This window comes from Carassius carassius, chromosome 3, assembly GCF_963082965.1.
Source record: "Carassius carassius chromosome 3, fCarCar2.1, whole genome shotgun sequence".
Lineage (NCBI taxonomy): Eukaryota > Metazoa > Chordata > Actinopteri > Cypriniformes > Cyprinidae > Carassius > Carassius carassius.
In genome coordinates, this window is record NC_081757.1 from 35,284,177 (window position 1) to 35,304,919 (window position 20,743).

A 20,743-nucleotide genomic window follows, 5' to 3' on the forward strand; every position below is an offset into this window, starting at 1 on the left:
AACATTCAAAATTGACTTTCACCCTTTACCTTTTTCAAGCCTGTTATTCCATTTGTAGCCATGAAGATATTAAAAAATAGACACACACACACACACACACACACACACACACACACACACACACACACACACACACACACACACACACACACATGGGTGGCAACGGGGACTGGCTGTGCTTCCCAATAAACACTGGTGGGAGATGTTACCATGGTGATACCATTGTGCTTCCCTCCTCCCTCCAAACCCATCACCCTCCTTATTTTAGCGGTCAGCTTCTGTCGCTCTCTCTCTCTCTCTCTCTCTCTCTCTCTCTTTTGGCCACTCCCCCTTTCCAGTCCCTTGCTCTTTATTTGTTACTACCATCACTGTGAACTAGGAGACTACAGAGAGTGGAGTGGATCTTCTTTGGATGGTTGAACCAAGGACTTATTGAGTACTTAACTTTTCAGAAAAGCCAATAAGAGTGATACGCTGACTCCTTTCAGAGCGTAATGAATGAAGACACTCAGTCCCATCTCAGGATGGAGGCTACAGACAAACTCAATGGGCTTGGAGGAAGGAGGAGGCGGCCAAAGAAGGTAAACATAGGCTTCACTTGACGTAGTATCAGAGGATCTAAATGTTTGTGAAAGTTCTTGATTCTGTTTATGCTAAAATTCCAGTATTTATTAAATACAGTTTATTTGATATGTGTATATCATAAGAACAGTTTGGAATTGAGTGAGTTGTAGTTGTTGGTGATCTACCTGAGCAAGTATTGTTGATTTGAAAAACAAAGTAAAGGTGTTGGTTTTCTTTGTAACTGCAGCTTAAATGGCAATGTGCAACCCTGATATCATTCTCAAGAGGTTGGCTGATAGACAGGTGGCAAGTCTTGTGCATGTTTATGTTTTGTATTTGTTTTTTGCCTTGGGTTGGATCCTTGATTTTTCAAGGCATGCTTATGGTTTTGTTTTTATGAGTAATCTGTGTTGAGATGAAGATGGGCGTGTTTGTTCAGGAGAAGTGCTTAGCAGGTTTCTTCTCATTTTTATTGTTATTTGTTATTTCATAAAATCTCCTCCCGCTTCACACCATGAGAAGTCTATTCAAGAATTTTATATTTCTATTCATCTTCTGATTACAGTGTTTTTGACTGACAGGTGCCCACCCTTTACATTTTTTTTCTTTTGTTTCCTCCATTGCTATTTTCCATTGAAGCAGGTTCTAATTAAATCTCTTATCACACGTTAATAAATAAATAAATAAATAAATAAATACAATTCTAAATGATACAGTATAGATGTTGTATGAATATATGCCCCCCCAACCCCCCAAAAAAAGATCTATACAAAAAAATGGTCGAAAATGCAATATACAGCACATATTTAGGGTGTTTAATAGTGTAAAATTAAGACTATTGTGAGTGTAATAATATCTAAAGCATTAAGCATCTCTTGATGTGAAACACCTTTGTTCCATGTGTCTGACGTTGAGTGTGGGGCGGGTCCGCTGCCCTTTGTGTGTACGCTTGAGTAGGCTCTACACATATCTGTGCAATATAAGAAACAACATCATGGTTTACCACAAGATTTTTATGGAACCCTATGTGGATGTGTGTGCATGCGTGTCCGTTATTGTCTTCACAAGGGTAGTACTGTACAGCCTACCTTGTGGGCGCTAATTGATGGTCCTTAATAAAAATACTATATAATGGCTATTAAAAATAATTTAAAAAATGCAAAGGATGTTTGTGAGATTTAGGAAACCAAAACATAATTTTAATTTTAATAAAAACAACAATTTCTAAACATATTATAAATGTTAGAAATGTATTGCTGAAACACATTAAAAAGACTCTGAAGTAATTAGTACTGAATTGTGGAGTTAAACTGTTAAAACAGTTTTTCACCAATTCTATGTTCAGGATTTTTTTGGGTGGGGCTAAAACAGTGGCTCGATTACCCAATGAAAAAAAGTGAGTGACGCGACATACGTACAGCCGAGTATAATGACCCATACTCAGAATTCTGCATTTAACCCATCTGAAGTGCACACACACAGCTGTGAACACACATCCAGAGCAGTGGGCAGTCATTTATGCTGCGTCGCCTGGGGAGCAGTTGGGGGTTCGGTGCCTTGCTCTAGGGCACTTCAGTGGTGGTTTGCCAGCCCAAGACTCAAACCTACAACCTTAGTTTTAGGAGTCAAACTCTCGAACCACTAGGCCATGACTTCCCCGCCCCAACACTATAATAACTACTTTGTAATACGTCAGTGGTTCTCCTGTTCATTCTCGAGTTACTGTCACCATTCGTTACTACAGTCTACATTTTGCTAGCTAGCTGTGCCTTCCATTTACGCAAATGCATATTACCTGGTTGCAACAATATACAAAACAGCTCAGTCTCATTATTTAAATTTCCTAAAAACAATGATATGAAGAATCCATTCAGGTTGTAGTGATCTTTGACAGTTGAGAAAGAAGGCAGGTTTCCCGCGAGTGGGCGTGGTTTCAATGCAGACAGTGGACACGCCCACAGTGTTTGAGAGCAGAGAGTCCTGCTTATTTTTCCAAGAGTTTGATAAGTTATTTTATTTACCTGGCATTTTTATTTTTTTATTTTTTATTATTCAAGTTTGACTGGGTGGTTAATAACACCTTTTTCTGTTGTGTGACAAAAATCTCGGAACACATATTTTAATATAGCTTTACACAGACTTTGACCTCCACCAGCAGTTCTAATAAAAACAAGAAAAGCAACTAGAGATTTGTAAAAGAAGAATTTTTCATTATTTGCTGCTTCCCACATAACTTCATAATATTGGTACACCTCATATGATAAGAGAAAGCTTATAAGATATAGGGACATATAATTAATTAAGGCAATGGTTCACAAATAGTTTTTCTTCAGAACCCATATTTTAAATTAGTCATCAAATATTTATCCAAAACAGGGGCAACATTACCCACAAAAATAAAATAACACTACAATTAAACATTAAAATATAATATCACCATAAAATACATATGAACAAATATGGGTGTGGTTGATTATAGTGTTAACAATTTTGATTTAAAAGCATCCATAATTTGGTTTTGAATGCTCAGCTGCCAATTATTTATTGCACAAACCTTTTAGTGCTGCTTGAAGTTTAACATCAACAACAAAATCTAAGTGTAAAAATGTAAAATTCAATCTTTAGAAAAAATTTTAATCTTTTGTATCTCATCTAATAATATATACTTTCTAAAAAGAAATATAAATAATGGGTGACAATATTAGGGTACTTCTTATACAGCTTAAGTATCTTCACAGGAATTTATCACCACTTTTTTAAATTTGTTTTGTAATATGCTACTGGAACACTGACTTTGAGCTGAATTAGCAGCAATTCAGCAATGTGGTTTAGCTTTCTTGGTCGAACTCAGGAAGGCAATGAGGGACCATGCAAGATCAATTATGTTTGCATTATTGATATGTCTCCCCTTCTATCCCAGCCCCACTTGGGCGGTGGTGGATGGGGTGGTGAAGGAGGACGCAGGGTGATTGAAGTTTAATCCAAGCAGGGATTTGTTGAGCAGGCATCTGTTTTTCTGCTGACTGTACTAATGAGTATTTGACTGATTTTCTGTAGTGCAATGAACCCACCCCCACCACTGGAAAATAAAATGAAAACAAAAAACAAAAAAGATAGAAATTTACATGCAAGGGGTTTGTGAATTCTGTGTGGGCCAGCGAAATAGTTATAGACCTGTCTATTTGTATTCGAATCAAACCAGATGAGGGTGGGACTTAAACAGTAAGGGATTTTTTATTTAATGTTTTATTCAGCATTTACATACAGCAGATATGCCCTGTATAATTCAATAAACTGCTATTACAAAACATCTTTAAATATATTCTAATTAAAATAACACAAAACTATAAATAAAGGGAAAAACAGTTCATAGTACAAGCATAATTTGTGTATAGAATGGGTGGTACATGTCCCCACCACAAGTCAACTTTGTTCTCGCCACTTTTAGAAAACCATTGCAAAATAGCTTATGGAACCCATGTAAAACACACAGATAAAACATCTCTTAAAATAACTAATTCTGCACTCATTTTCAGTTGTATAGTTTACAGATAGTTTATCACTTTACACACTCACAATACAGGGCTCAAAACTGCGACTAAAACGGTTGCATTTGCGCCCAAAAATATTAAATTGTGAGTGAAGTTTTTGCTGAAGTCGCCATTGGCAACTAGGCCTATGTGTTAACATATTATAACTTAAAAATTTGCATGTAATGCATTTTTTCGTGTATTAAACTGAGACGATGCACGTAAAAGTTTTAGTGGAAAAAAGAGTTTCAGACAGTCCTCAACTCTGCTGTGCAGCAGTGCTAACATACCTGATAAACGCAGCTCTGTTGTGCAGCGCGAGAGAGAACGACAAGAAAGAGACATAAGAAGTGAACATGAGGAAAAGCAGCATCTATTTCATGCAACAAACTACAACAGGTAAAGCTGGCAACTGTGTGGATATTGGCATTATTGTTAACAATTCTCATTTATAATCATTAATTATATGGCTTTTTCTTAACAAGATCTTAGGTAGGGCTGCACGATGTGTCGTTTAAGCATCGATATCGCGATGTACGAATCCACGATAGTCACATCGCAGTATGTGCGCGAGAGAGAGACACAGGGAGAGAGAGAGAGAGAGAGAGAGAGAGCGAGCAAGCCCCGGCCGCACGCTCACCGTCTTCAAACAACACGAGCACTGTCTTGCTCTCTCTCCCTCGCGCATATTAATCAATTGACACGATGGTGTCGATGTTTAAATCATTTAAAATGAGATTGTAAGTGTGCTCACCCCCATTTTTGTTTGTAAGAAAAAATTAGATTAGATTTCATATCGCAATATATATCGCAGAAAAATAAAATATCGCAATCTTATTTTTTCCCAATATCGTGCAGCCCTAATCTTAGGTCTATGCTGTGTTCTGTTAATGTGTGAACTTCATTATTTGATGCGCACTTGCCATCCAGTAATCGCAAAAACATTTGTTCTTTGTTCCTTTTTAATAAACAAAGTATCAGCTTTAAGATTATTCAAAATTCATAACGAAATACAAACAATACATACAGTTTTGGCGCTCTGTAATGCTGCAGGTGCGGTTGCTTTAGTGCCTCAGTTCAAGTAGCAAGTGAACCCATTTAATCTTTCTCTTTACTACTATAGTACAAAATGTCCATGAATTAACATCAAAATGTAGGTTATTTTATAAGAGAGCCTACAGTACAACTTACTTTAAGTGTCTCATGTAAAAGCTCATTCAGTATTTACAACAGCGGAAAACGCGTAAAGCTTGTAAAAACGTTGTATGTGAACGCTTGTGAACGTAATATGCATTGACTTCAAAATAACCATTCAGTGTCCATAAGCTCATCAGTCAGCTAGAAAATAACCATAAAGAGGAGCATTTTGCTATATTCATGTGCTGTTGCATTTTAATATTTTTACTTAACGTGTTGTCTACATGATTCAACTCCTCCAATAAAATTGCATTTTACTACTTAAGAAAATCAGACTTAAAGTGTGAAATACATACACTGTTTAAAACAAAGGTGCTTAAAAGGTTCTTCACAGAACCATTTCTGATTCCACAAAGAACCATTCAGTCAAAGTTTCTTTAAAGAACCATTTATTTCTCAACTTTTTATAATTTTAACAACCTTCTTTCGCAACAATGAACCTTTGGTTTGAAACGTAAAGGTTCTTCAGATTTTAATGGTTCTTTATGAAACCATATAGAATCAGAATCAGAAAGAGCTTTATTGCCAAGTATGCTTGCGCATACAAGGAATTTGTTTTAGTGACAAAAGCTTCCAGTGCACAGAGACAAGAACACATAGACAAAAAACAAAACAAAACACAAGATTGCAAATAAATTATTTGTATAAACAGTTGTGCTATAGATGATAATGGAATAGAATTGAGTAAGATGCAGGGATGTACTAGGATGGAGGGATAACAAATAAATATAAGGATATTGCTCATTTTTATTGCTTAAGTGGGGAACATTTAACTGTTCATGAGGTAGATTGCCTGGGGGAAGAAACTGTTCTTGTGCCTGACTGTCCTGGTATTTGCGGCTCTGAAGCGCCGGCCAGATGGCAAAAGTTCAAAGATGGGATAACTTGGATGAGAGGGCTCCAGAGTGATTTTCTGAGCCATTTTCCTCACTCTGGATGTATACAGTTCTTGAAGGGTGGGCAGGGTAGCACCAATAATCCTTTCAGCAGTCCGAACCATTCTCTGTAGTCTTCTGATGTCCGATTTTGTAGCTGAACCAAACCAGACAGTTACTGAAGTACACAGGACAGACTCAATGATGGCTGAATAGAGCTGTTTCAGCAGCTCCTGTGGCAGGTTAAACTTCCTCAGCTGGTGAAGGTAGTACAACATTTGTAGCATAATTTAATGTTTTCTTCAACATTTGTATACAGCAGATATGCAATGTATAATTCAATATACTGTTATTACAAAAACCCATGAGTGTGTGAACTAATTCTTCATCACCAAGAGAGAAGCCTACTGCATCATTTGCATTTCTCCCCCTCAGTGTCCCGCTGGAGATTGCTGGAGGGTGGATTTTTCAAACTGCCTTTGTAAGGACTTCAGTTTAGCTTCGGTTTAGCTAAGGTCGAGCATTTTCTCACCACCAGGACTTTTCACAGGATGTTGGGGCATATGATTTTGACTTTAGCTGATCTTCCTCTTGAAATGCTGCTGTGGACTATAGAGTAAATTTTAGCCGTGTCTGAGTTTGCCTCTTTGTGTCCTAACAGACCAAAGGCTCCCCTTTACTGCCCTGGAACGGACCTCAATCTTTGATCTGTGGAATTCTGATGGGGCAGGGGTTTCTTCACAAACTCAAAAGTGATGCTTCCACCTTAGGTCGGTACTGTGTGCAATAGGCACCTGAACAGTCAGTGGAACAGTCTCGAGATTGAGGCAGTGTATTTGGCACACAGATTTTCACTTCAAGATGTTCAAGACCAACATGTTCTGATTTAAAGGGGCCATTTCCACAAATTGATATGATTCTTTAGGGTCTTAATGAAAAGTCTATAATATACTTTGGTTAAAATTTCTCAATGGTAGTGGAAAACAGCACCCTTTTTATCCCTGCAGAAATCAACCTGTTGCGTTGCATGTACCTTTAAATGCTAAGGAGCTCTGCTCACCCCGCCCCTCTCTTCCGTGGGGTGACGAGCCATGCTCTGAGAAACTATTTAGTTAAGCCACATTTAGCTGAGAAACTTGCTAACGAGCACATTATTATTACTATTATGACATTATTATATATTATTTTGCGATTGCAAAAATTCTCACTTCTACTCATTTCTTTAAGTGAAGCTGGATCATGAATGATTTGCGTGAACATAAATGAATTTAGGAAGACTGGTAGGTGCACTTCTTTCAAAACAAAAGTAATTCACTGCATCTTCAGCAGCTCAGATGTCGGGAATAAATGACAACTGCTATGTTCATTATTACATCCAGTGTTGGTCATCTTACTTTAAAAAAGTAATTAGTTACAGTTACAAATTCTCCCAAAATGTAATTGAGTTAGTAACTCAGTTACCACATTGTAAAAGTAATTAGTTACTCAGCAAAGTAACTGTGACGTTATTTTTTATGTTCTATAACGCTATTACGTCCTATAACATCTTTAATACTGTATATAAGATGTTTATGTTAAATGATTGAAGAATAAAAAAACTATAAGTATTTTAGAAAATGTATTTATTTGAACTCAATAGATTGCAGCCTGCCATATGATATGCATAGAAATAAAAACATATAAAAATAAATATTGAAAATATTATTCATTATTATCATAAAATCAATTGCAAAATTAAGACAAACAAATTTAAACTTGGGTAAAGAGAAACAAAGGTAAACCTGGCCATTAGTGCAAATCTGCAAAACTGTATATTAGGGCTAAGTTACTGCACAATAAACAGAACACTATCCAACTTTTAAATATTCAGTACAGTAAAATGTTAGTATGTGTTGATGCAAGGTGGTTCATAAGATTTGGGTTGCTTGAGGCAGACGTGGATAAATTCTTTTTTCCTGGGCATAGCGTTCATGTTACAGAAACATTCTTGCCTTTAATTTCAATTAACGAGAAGTAGTGCCGGTACTTCCAGTTCGAGAACGCCATTATCGCTGACACTGTCTTGTGTTTAGTGGTTGTCAGAGCGTGCAGTAGTGATATCCAATTTGCAAACGAATCGTTCGATTTAACCGGTTCTTTATAGGTAACCGGTTGAACCAGTTCACCAAATCGAACTGAATCGTTTGAAAGGGTTTGCGTCTCCAATAAGCATTAATCCACAAATGACTTAAGCTGTTAACTTTTTTAATGTGGCTGACACTCCCTCTGAGTTAAAACAAACCAATATCCTGGAGTAATTCATTTACTCAAACAGTACACTGACTGAACTGCTATGAAGAGAGAACTGAAGATGAACACAGAGCAGAGCCAGATGACAAACGAACATGCCCACTGCTGGAGCGGTTCTCGTTCTCGAGTCAAGAACCGGTTGCATCGGATCACCAGTACACTGAACCGAGAACCGTTTCTGTCGGACGCGTCCGATTTGAGCACCGATGAGCTGATTCTCGTTCTCGAGTCAAGAACCGGTTGCATCGTTTTTTTCAACCGGTTTATTTAATCGAACTGTTCGAAAGAACTGGTTCACGGAAAAAAAAAACGAACTTCCCATCACTAGCGTGCAGTGAGACAGGGCAGGGCACTGCCCACCCAGCCAGTCATCATCAGATTTGCAACGGCGTCATCATCCCCACTTCAGCTCTCTCAAGGAAGCTGACGTGTAGCCAAAGCATGACACATCGCGCTTTATTCAACCAAATTGTAGTGACGCGACACTTTACATTCTCAGTAAAGATAACGGCGTTGCAAAGATGGGAAAAGTAATTAATTAGATTACTCCGTTACTGAAAATTAAACTCCGTTAGTAACGCTGTTATACTTAAACGCCGTTACTCCCAACACTGATTTCATCCAACAACAAAACACCTCAATCGCTATGGAGGCATTCTTTTGTATGCCCCTGCTCCAGCATTGAAAAAATGGCGGTCGACCCATAGACAAAAAAAAAAAAAAAACCATGGACTACTCTGAAGTTGGGCATTTTAATATGGGGGTCTATGGGACTGACTCCCTTTTGGTGCCAGTCTCTAGTGGCCAGTCAATGAATTGCAGTTCAAGTCACTTCTGTGTTAGTCTCGCGTAGCTTCAGACTGAAGGTCTGGAATTCATGGCAGCTTTCATTGGCCAAGGCCCACTCATGAGGCCGTTTGACCGACATGTCAAACACAGTTTGTTTTGTTCATTGTCACGTTTCAAAGCATTGAAAAGCTGCCACAATAACAGACAGGTGTGTAAATCTCTCTGACATATTTTAAAGATTCTATGCCGCAAACTTTAAATATTTCACATACCTTTGAGCGTTTAGTTGATCCTGATAAGTGTTCATCATCACAGTCGTAAATACAATGGCTTTCTTCTTTCGTGAGGGGGTTTGGCGCTACGGTATCTGTGCTTCCAGGTGGAATGTTAACGAGAGTGACATACACGTCTCGCGGAAATCCTATAGAATTCAACCAATCCGATGATGACCTCGACACTCCTGAAGTGTTTCCACTTTTGTATCTATATGCCTCAGATGTTTAGCCAACGGTCTGTGGGCATGATGTCTGAGGCTGAGACTACTTCCGTGTTGGTTTCAAGAGAAAGTTGGTTTCAAAGGAAGGTTGCTGCTTGGGTTGGACTCACTCAGGGCGGGTCTAAAGTAAAACAGCTGTGTCAATCAAATATTGTGGGAGTGGCCTTTGAAGTGTGCTGTCACATAGACAAGAAGCTTAGAATGGCATGATTTGAAAAAGATGATATTATTTTTAGGGATTAAATAAAAAACACTGGGTGGATTTTTATCATTATAGGGTAGATGTGTACACACACTGCCAAAACACATGTATGTTCAAACAACATGTAAAAGTGAATTTAGCATCAGTTAACCCCTTTAAGCCCAAAGTATACTGTACTCAAGGAAAAGTAAAAGTACTTATAGAAATATTTACTCAAGTAAAAGTAAGATTAAAAAAAAAAGTAATAAAATAAAAAATAAAAGTAATTCAAGTAGTTATTTACTTTGGGTCATATACTGAATGTCTATAGTCTATTTTTATTTAAATATATAGATCACATTTATTATGAGTATATATATATATTTCATCAGCCTTTACTCCAGTCTTCAGTATCACATAATCCTTCAGAAATCATAACAATATGTTATTTTGATGTTCTTGCTAGCTTTCCATTCATGGCTTTTCAGGAGTCTACAGGTGACGTCACGGACACTACATCCATGTTTTTATACAGTCTATGGTTTGATCAAGCGTTTGAACAGAATTGACTCAAAATAATTAATCATTTGCGAATGGGCATCGCTTATTGCCCAGAGAAAAGTAGACGGTGCGTTTGGAATAAACTGAAGTATTTATAACTTTTATTGCATTAAGATAAAGTAATGAGAGGAGCGTCGCCCACAGTAACGAAGTAATAGTACAGATTTTACCCCAAAAATTTACTTAAGTGAGAGTGAAATTACCCATCTTTAAATATACTCCAAAAGTATTAGTTACCCAAAAAAATTACTCAAGTAAATGTAACGAAGTAAATGTAACTCGTTACTACCCAGCTCTGGTTTTTGTACACGTATCCTAGCGTATGTGTGAAATCAAATGAGTAGTCTTTCAAAGTATACTCTTATGAAGGTGATCAACACATTGTCTCAGTTACCTGGACAATTACTGTCTTTATCTTTATGTAGCACTTTCTCTGTATGCAGTCTTTTGTCTGAGGTTATTTGTCATCATTGGTAATATCCACAGGGAGTTATTGAAACTTTAATATAGAGCACTCAACGGAGTCACATATTTTCAAAGATGATGAGGATGCTGCTGAGGAAGGTGTTCTCATATTCTGATGAACGTGCACAAAGCCCATATAGATCAGGTTTGACACATGAGAAGTCCAACTCTGCAAACAAAGACCATTCCCCTATGAGCATTACCTCATTCTTCCATAAGCATCCTGAAAAAAAAAAAAACTACACTGAAATATAATTAGTGGTGCTTTGTAGTGAGTATCGCTAATAATGTTGACCATTGTTGGAATTAGAGGGGTTTGAAAACACTTGAGCCTACATAATAAATACAACACATCACTCATGTCGTATGTGTGTGTTACAGTATGAACATGAGTGATACAATTATCAGTTATCATAGGGCTGCACAATTAATTAAATTTCTAATCATGATTACAATTATGGATTACACAATTAAGTAATTGTTCAAAGCGCCAATTAATTGTTCAAGGTCTACTTATTCGTGTGCTTAAGATGCATTTTTTCTTTCTAAAAGTTATCTTAAGGATTTTTCCCAAATTTAGTTTTAGTATAACATTTTAATATATATATATAAATAATTTTTATAATTTAAAAAAGAAACCAATCCTATGTATAGTTGACATTTGAGGCTTAATACTATAGAAAAGCACTAAAAGTTTTTCACTTCAAGTGTTTTCAGCTTATTTTCATATAAAAAATACGGCATGCAGTTGCACCAAACAATGGTATAAACATCATTCAATGTAATTTGTGATAATCATAATTAATAATCACAATTTCAAGGGAATAAATGACAATTATGACATATTATCATAATCAAGCAGCCCTAAGTTATCAAATTGTGCAGATTGTTAAGGAGAGTCTGGCTATTGCTTTCCAAAGCATCTGAATTTATGATTTTCCCAGTGAAAGAAATGCCATAAACTTAAAAATCGAGCCTCTGTGCAAACTCAAAAAAACAAATTAACCACATAAATCTACCTAAGACACTTAAGCATCCTGGCAGCAAGTTTTGCATAGGCAAGCACCACTAATATTTTCTCAAAGGCACATTGAAATGCACATCAAATAACCCTAACCCCATCAAATGCAGAAATGTTTTGTTTCTTTCCTATAATGTAATACCTGCATTTTAACTGGACATGTCTTTTAAAAACAAATGACGCAAAATCAGCAAATCAGTAATTTTGTATCATTAAAAAATCCCTCTTGAATTACAAGCTGCCTCACATTATACTTACTTGTCCAGTTTTTATTACTTGATGCAATTAAAAGAAGTTCAACTAAATATATTTTAATGTAATCATTAGCTAATCGTTGAGCATCACTGAGGCCTGCAGATCATATAGGCAGCTAACTTTGTACAATCAAACATTTTAATTGTTATCATGTAGAAGATTTCTATGTTTAGGGTGTCTGTGGATGGAGTGCCAATGTCCTGCTGAGTTTAGATTTAACCCTAACCGAACACAACCCAGCAAGCTACAGTACATAAGGTGTTTAGAATTGCAATCAGATTACAGACAAATGGGTAACCTTGGTATTGGTGCTAAAATCTGAAGGAAACTGGCTTTCCAGGACTACTCCAGAGATCATATAAAAGTCATATAAAAGATGATGCAAGATGGTGTGTTTACCAGTGAAAATCCATAGATCAACACATACTGTCTCTGCTTGAATGCCTGGGGTGTCTCCTGGATGCCGAACGGCATCACAGATGGGAAACGCTTCCTGAAATGACATTCAGCTGTTACCACAGCAACAAGGAGTTGAAAAAGGGTCCTCGAGCATGAGATGTAACCTTTTTATTAAAAGGTCCAGTGTTGACATAATGTTGTTTTTGTGAAATGCAAAATAACTTTATTATTGTATGAGAATATTGAATTTGTGTACTGTATATGTAGGAATAAGCAGCTCCCTTTGCTATTCATTTTTTTTTGGGGGGGGGGGGGGGGGGTGCATAGAATGATTAGTCTAATAATAATCTAAAAAAAGGAACTGTTGTATTCATAACACTTATCTTATGCATTATTAATTGCAGATTTCCACTTTTATATTATGGCATCATCTTTTGAAATATGCACTTCAATTAATTTAGAGGTATAAAAGCTTGAGAATTATATGTAATACATATATAATCTTAACAAAATAACATGCTATTGTATATATCAAGTTATGTTGTTTGTGAATGTACAGTGAATTTAGGGATAAATTATATTGAGTGAGACGAGGAATAAGCCTCTTCCTGATTTTTCAGTGTACATGATGCCACCTCTGAATTAGACTGGGTGGGGCCCGTTACCAAGACAACAGTCACTCTATGGGGATGGTTCCATAATCTAGTAGGTTGAAGAGAGGTGGGGGTGGAAGACAGGATTAGACAATAAAACACGAAGGGGTAAGAAATGAGAGAAAGACTGAGAAATCAAGGTGCTTATTGTAAGTGTAGAGATATTAATGAATGGTTCTTTTTAAACCAGATACAAGACTAGATATAAGAGCAGAAACGGAAAGAGAAAGAGGCATAATAAAACCCCACCCTTTAATCCCCTGCCTGAAAAGAACAGCTCTTTTGTATAAAAAGACATAAAAAAATGTGGATGTAGACGAGATACCTTGATGAGTAGAGATAGCAAAACCTTTGATGTGTGTTTAAAATGAAGGAAAAAGAAAGATTTATTTACAAATGCCTCAGTGGGCATGATTTTAGTCAGTGTAGGCAATGGTATTTTTTGTAGAGACAGATTTTATTGACAGTGATAAAAAGTAGGAAGGCCTCATTGCATTGTTCAGTGGTAAACATAACTGTAGTAACTGATATCAGCAATATTAAGAATAAATCGTTAGTACAGAACAACATTCCATGCTTAGTTCATTTTATATGAAAAACAACAGTTTTACAAAACAGTTACATTTATTGTTAACAATAATAATCAGAAAAAAACTATTAATTTGTAAAGTAAATCATAATTTGGAATGAAATGCCAAATCTCTTAAAAATCAAACATGCCTGTCAGTGAATAAATAGATAACAACATCCTGAAAAAAAAAATCTTTGAATGACGTGAAGCAGCATTCATTATTAATAATGATTTTGAATTATTAATACAGTTTTAGGCTAAGGGGCACAGTGGGGGTGATTAGACGAGTTAATGAGTTTTTATTGTGTTAAATCCTACATAACTGAATTTAATTGATTTCTATTTGTATTCCTTTTTTTTTGCCAGATTTTATGTATTTATTTATTTATGTAGGAGAGAGTAAATGGGGACAGGAAATAGAAGGTGAGGGGCAAAAAATACTATTTGTGCACAAATAAAAAAGTAATAAACAAAGATAATAACGTTATTCAGCAATTCTTATCTTTTATGTCTGGGCCTGGAAACATTTTAGTTTCATGGCTGTCTGTTCAGGGTCAGAAAGCTCTCGGATTTTATAAGAAAAAAATATTTTTGTGTTCCGAAGATAAACAAAGGTCTTATGGGTTTGGAATGACATGAGGGTAATTCATTTTAAGAAAGAATTTTAATTTTTGGGTGAACTATCCCTTTAAAGTGAAAGTGAAGTGACATTCAGCCAAGTATGGTGACCCATACTCAGAATTTGTGCTCTGCATTTAACCCATCCGAAATGCACACACACAGAGCAGTGAACACACACACACACCCTGTGAGCACACACCCAGAGCAGTGGGCAGCCATTTATGCTGCGGCACCCAGGGAGCAGTTGGGGGTTCGATGCCTTGCTCAAGGGCACCTAAGTCGTGGTATTGAAGGTGGAGAGAGAACTGTACATGCACTCCCCCCACCTACAATTCCTGCCGGCCCGGGACTCGAACTCACAACCTTTCGATTGGGAGTCTGACTCTCTAACCATTAGGCCACGACTCCCTGGTTCTTTTTAAGTTATCAAACATATGTCAATTTGGACTAAAAGTATTTTGTGGAGAAATAATTTCAAAAATGTAAAAATTGACAACCCAGGCTGTTGTGTCACGTCTAACAGCTTTTTTATCTCATAGCATGAGTTCCATGTTTTAGCCACCATGTTGAAATGTGTCACATTTCATTCCATTGTGCCCTGTCCAACTGTTTGCAAAATGCTAAATATGTACCCAATTAAAAACTGATTATATAATCCATTATTAATCTATCTAATTGCAAATTGCTGTTTTTCCATTTAATCTTTTTCATAATTTTTTTTACATATACCTAAAAAACAGACTCACTTTTGATTTATTGTTCATCTTTATTATTTTTGTAATAAGTATTTTCAAACAGTAAACAACGATCTCATCCTCACTCTGTCTCTCACTCTTGCTTTATCATCAAAATTCATTTTCTCTCTATCTTGTTCCCATGGTACCTGTGGTTTTGAGGCACTCCTTATGTTTCAGACCAACCCGTGCTGAAGGGAATTTGAAAAGAGGGCTATGTTTAGCACTCACTGCTTCTGAACCTTGGCAATTGTAGTATTTTCTTGTAAATTGCTGTTTTCTTGGTGAGAATGTTAGTGGCATGAATTGAAGGAGCGATTTGAATAGACTCTTAACTGTGCAACTTGTATTGCTATGGACATTATATGAATGATATCTCAAATCTTGGCTTGTTGAACTATTTTTACTTTTCTAATCAGAACCCAATCTGTTGAATCAAAGAAAATTCCAAATATATATTAGGCAATAAGACAAATCTATTATGTCTTCAACATTGAGTTGGGCTTTTTTTTACTTGAACCAGACAGTAAAAACTTATATCCCTAGAAACCTATGATAAATCTGCATAGCAACACCTTGCCGATCACACACAAAACCTTTGCATCATGACAGTGAATTTTGCACAGACATGCACCACTCATATTTTGTTGAAAAAATGTATGTCTATTTTTATGTTGGTTGTATTTTATTTTCCGCTCATTAAGCAGAATAACTAAAATCTTTAACTATTCAGAATAATAAACATATATTCATGCATGCAGTCTTTGCAAGTTATAATAAAACTGTCAGTAGAATTACTGTGGTTTGTACTTAATCGTTTGTAAAAGTTTGTTGTTTGTTCTGGCTGAATACACTTCTTCTCACTTAGATTGCTTTTTTGGTCAGTGGTGGGTGTTACATGAAACGAAATGCAATGACAGATGGGGGCTGGAAATGGCCAGAGAAACTGCGCATCAGTAGGTTTGAGGGTTGTAATTTTGTGTTTGTGCTAATATACAGTAAGTGTCTATATATGTGTAAGGCATTAATCAAGTGTGCTGCTGCATCATATCTTCACATAAAGGAAAGGACATGGCGTGTGATCAAATATGGTGTTCCATACTCGAAATTTGTGCTCTGCATTTCACCCATCCAAGTGTACACACACAGCAGTGAGTAGTGAACAAACAAACACAGACTGTGAACACACACCCGGAGCTGTGAGCAGCAGCACCCTGGGAGCAGTTGGGATTTCTCTTTCACTTTTCACTTATTTTTATACAATGACCAGTTTTTTAAATTAATTTTATGCCATCTATTTTAATATATCTTTCATTTATGATTAACCAATGATTTGCCATGCTATACATTTTGTTGCAAATTTCAAATATTAGCTTTTTAAAGGGTTAGTTCACCTAAAAATGAAAATTATGTCATTAATTACTCGCCCCAAACCCTTAAGACCTTCGTTCATCTTCAGAACACAAATTAAGTTGTTTTTGATTAAATCGTCCAATACGTTCTTGGGCACTCTCCAAAATTGCAGAAGACGTAACTTGGGGGAGAAGAATGGTTGAGTAAATTATATTATTTTGTTTTCTTTGCGCTAAAAAAAATATTCTCATAGCATCGCTAAACTGAAATTGAGCCACTGATGTTACATGGATTGTTTTACTGATGTATTTACTACGTTTATGGACCTGGGAACATTTCAGGTGCATTGCTGCCTATGGATGGTCAGACAGCTCTCCTATTTAATCAAAAATATCTTAAAAAAGACGAATGAAGGTCTTACGGGTTTGGAACGACATGAGGTTGAGTAATTAATTACATAATTTTAATTTGGGGGAGAAGTAACCCTTTAACTGCCTAGCCAAAATGTTGCTCTGTAACTACTCACCCATGCTGTTTATCATTTATTGAAACTGATATGCCATATAATCCTTTCACAAAATAAGAATGTTCATACAAAGAAAGAATGATTTAATATTATAAGGATTTGTTTACATCAGACATAAACAATAACTATGCAAGAAAAGCATGACAGTGCATTTGATGGAATGCATGGCGACACTGCCAATTACATGCATTTCCTCTTTATTTACATTGGTCTTTTTTTCTGTGGCATCCTCTCCCTGTCTGTACTTGTCTCAGTAATTTCAGTGAAACTAAGAATCAATATAAATTAATTGATTTTAAATTTACAATCAATATTCCTCCTTTTCCAGCTGTTCTCTTACTACGTACGCCTGTGGCCTGGAAAGCCCATTGCTTTGACTACAGAATCTTGTAGACAGAGGGAAATCCAGTTACCCATCAAACCCTGCTGCTCCCCTCACTGTTTCAGCCAAATCTTTTGTCCTCCTAATCCGATTGTTACAGTTTAAGTTCTGCTTTATCCCAGAGTCATTCCCTCGTCGCCACCCAGATAACACAAAGACAAAGCACATTGTGAACATTGTGCAACAGTCACAGTAGAATTAAGCAATAATAATCCATTTTTATTTATTATGTTCCTTAAATGTGATACTTTAACTTAAATGAATAGTAAATGAACAGTTCTATGACACATGCTGTTATTCCATTAAACATATGAGGATCATTTTTTTAATATAATCTTGAATATGACTCAAGTTGTATAAACCACTTTTATGGTAGCGATTGGAGCGACACCAGTAAATAAATAATAAAAAATATATATATATAAAACAAAATATAATAGATTTGTAAAGATAATCACAATGTCAGTGTTGTGTTCAAAAATGATGATGAAAATGATGAACTAAAATTTAGAGGAGGATGTAGATTTGGGGGATGGGTGGAAGAGAGAGAGAGTCTCTATTTACTGTTAAAGAAAGGATCGATTATGAGCTTTCGGTTCTCTAAGAAAGAGCTATTGAAGCTGAAACAGTGAAGATAGTGACAGACTGGAATCTTTGACTAAGATTCTGGAAACATTCTCCTAATGTTTGGGAATATCATTTCTCCACTCATGTCTTTTCCATTCCCTTTATATAGTCTTTTTATTCAACAGTGCCACACAATGTCTCCGCATTAGTTAATACATTTTTGTTCAGGAATATTTTTTTCCCCTTATAGAGCATTGCTTTTTACTGCATATTACAAAGCCTTTCAGTTGATTATTCATCCCTGCTTCATGTGATTATATAAAGATTGACAGACTTATTTCGCTCTTGATTTTTAAAGCGTGAGAATCAAGTCTATGTCAAAATTCAAACCTAGTTGGACATCAAAGTGAATTTAATAATCATTTAGTAAATTTGACATTGCTATTTGCTATTTAATTTTTTGTGATTTTTACTTAATATCTGATTAGAAATCCTGCAATATGACCTGTTTATGTATGTAGTCTTTTGATTATAATATAAGAATACATACGTTTATAAATTCAAATTCATTCATAAGTTCCCCTAGCAACCGCATAGCAACAACAAGCTAAGAAGCAGTCGCGGGTGCATTTCCTAACAGCATCGTTAACCAACTATATGGTTATACTACACGCTACACTACACTACATGCTATACATATTCTCTATATACTGTAGCATGTCTTCAGTCAGCACCTTTTTTTATGCATGTACATAAATGCATATGGGTAATCTCGGGTTATGATGTAAGAAGGAATCCGTGATTAATCAAACAAAAAATTTAGAAAAACAACATATATAAATAGTGAAGTAGTGGCAATTCCCTGGTTACTACCAGAAAACCATAGCAGTGGGTGTTGCAAGTCTAGTTAATATTTTAGGCTACTTTAAAACAAGAATATATTGAGAATACATTATTAACATTGCATTATACTATCTAACCCACTGTATCTTTTAAACTAGAATTGTATGTTCAGCAACAAGCAATTTGATTTGATATTATCAAGCATTGCAAATAGTTACTAATGTACAGTATGGGGTAGAGTTTTGACATGGCCTTAAACATTAGGTTTTACAAGTTTTTAAATGTACATACAATACAAATGTAACTTTAAAAATGTTAACTTAGAACACATTTTATTGTATATTTATATTATCTCAATTTATAGTTTTTCTGTCAAAAATCTCTAAAGCAGACATAAATCTTTTGTTCATGCTGTTGTTATTCCTTATTGCCACCCTAAAGAGGGTATAAAAAGTCAAACCACTGTCTCAGTCCAAAATTGAAAATATGGAAATCATATCCTCATTTAATGAACCATGCTTTGGTGAGCTTCAGGCTGAATAATGGACCAATACATCCCCTTAGGGCTTTATCAATTATTCATCTGAGAAAGGGGATTATGTTGCATTACTATTCGTATCTGATGGTTAGGAACAGAACTGACCTGTGTGGTGGAGCAGATGACATTTTGCTGATTGTTTTTCTTCAAATGTGTATGAATACTTTTCAGATGGTGATTAGCTTTTAGTTTAGTTGGTGATTAGTTTTGGTGATCCCCCTGCCTGATGTTTAAAACAAACATGTCTGTTTTATTTTTATATATTTTTAAGCAAGGAATATAGTTACCATCTTTAAACTGTTCTGTTCCATGCACAACAGCTCAGAGCATTTCGGAACATTATACACATTCATAATGCTAATACTGTAAATCTTGAATTGTTCATTATCACAAAATATATTTTATAGCATATATTGTTTAATGTATCCATCCTGTAGCTAGTTTGAATGGTGTTGGAAACAAGCTGTAAAGGGTTGCATAAGGCTCTGCTCTGTTCGACAGCACACTTTGTCCCCTGGGCTGTTATTGATTTCGTTCCAAGTTTGCAAAACGGCACTGGCTAATAGAATCTGTAGGAGGATCTCTGTATAGCATTTCTATTGGTTTTCCCCACAGCACTTTAAAATTGACTCTCTTTAGAGACCTTAATAAACTCGGAAACTGTGATGTCACATCCCTTTTAGTATATAACTTTTTAAAAAAATAATAAATAAATCATTGAAATGAGTTGTTGTTTTTTCATTGTGAATAATGACAGTGGTATTATTGAGCCCCATCAAAGACACAGTATGCTTGTTTCTTAGGGAAAGATGCTGTAACATGGCATTGTTAAGGAGTTCTCTTTGTGTTTGGGTTATGAGAAATGACAAAGAAAAATCTTTTGCCATGGAATCAAATCTCAAGTTGACAGTTTACGGAGATACGGAGATACTGTACACTACAAGAAATGTTCTAATATTGAGCTCAACACATTTAAAGGGATAGTTCACCCCAAAATGTAAATTATATCAATAATTACTCTCCTTCATATCATTCCAAAACCTCAAGTCTTGTTCATCTTTGAAACATAAATTAAGGTATGTTTGATCAAATCCGAGAGCTTTCTGACCCTGCATATACAGCAAGGGTGCTGCCACTCAAGGCACAGAAATGTAGTACGGACATCATTATAATAGTCCATGTTACATCACATCAGTGGTTGAACTGTAATTTTATGAAGCTTTGAGTATTCCTTTTTGTGTGCAAAACCAAAATAACAACTTTATTTAGCAATTCTTCTCGAAGCCCTTGCAGTGATGGGTGGCCTTTGTGTGTGGAGTTTGCATGTTCTCTC

General features: G+C 35.8%; 1 protein-coding gene across 1 annotated transcript in view; it reads left to right on the forward strand.

The window, feature by feature from the left end:
* The first annotated feature begins 369 nt into the window (after positions 1–369).
* ank2b (ankyrin 2b, neuronal) overlaps positions 370–20,743 on the forward strand; it is a 165,959-nt gene continuing 145,585 nt past the window's right edge. The window contains exon 1 of the mRNA XM_059536509.1: positions 370–581. Within this exon, the coding sequence (XP_059392492.1) occupies positions 495–581 (87 nt within the window). The 5' untranslated portion in view covers positions 370–494. The remainder of the gene's footprint in view (positions 582–20,743) is intronic.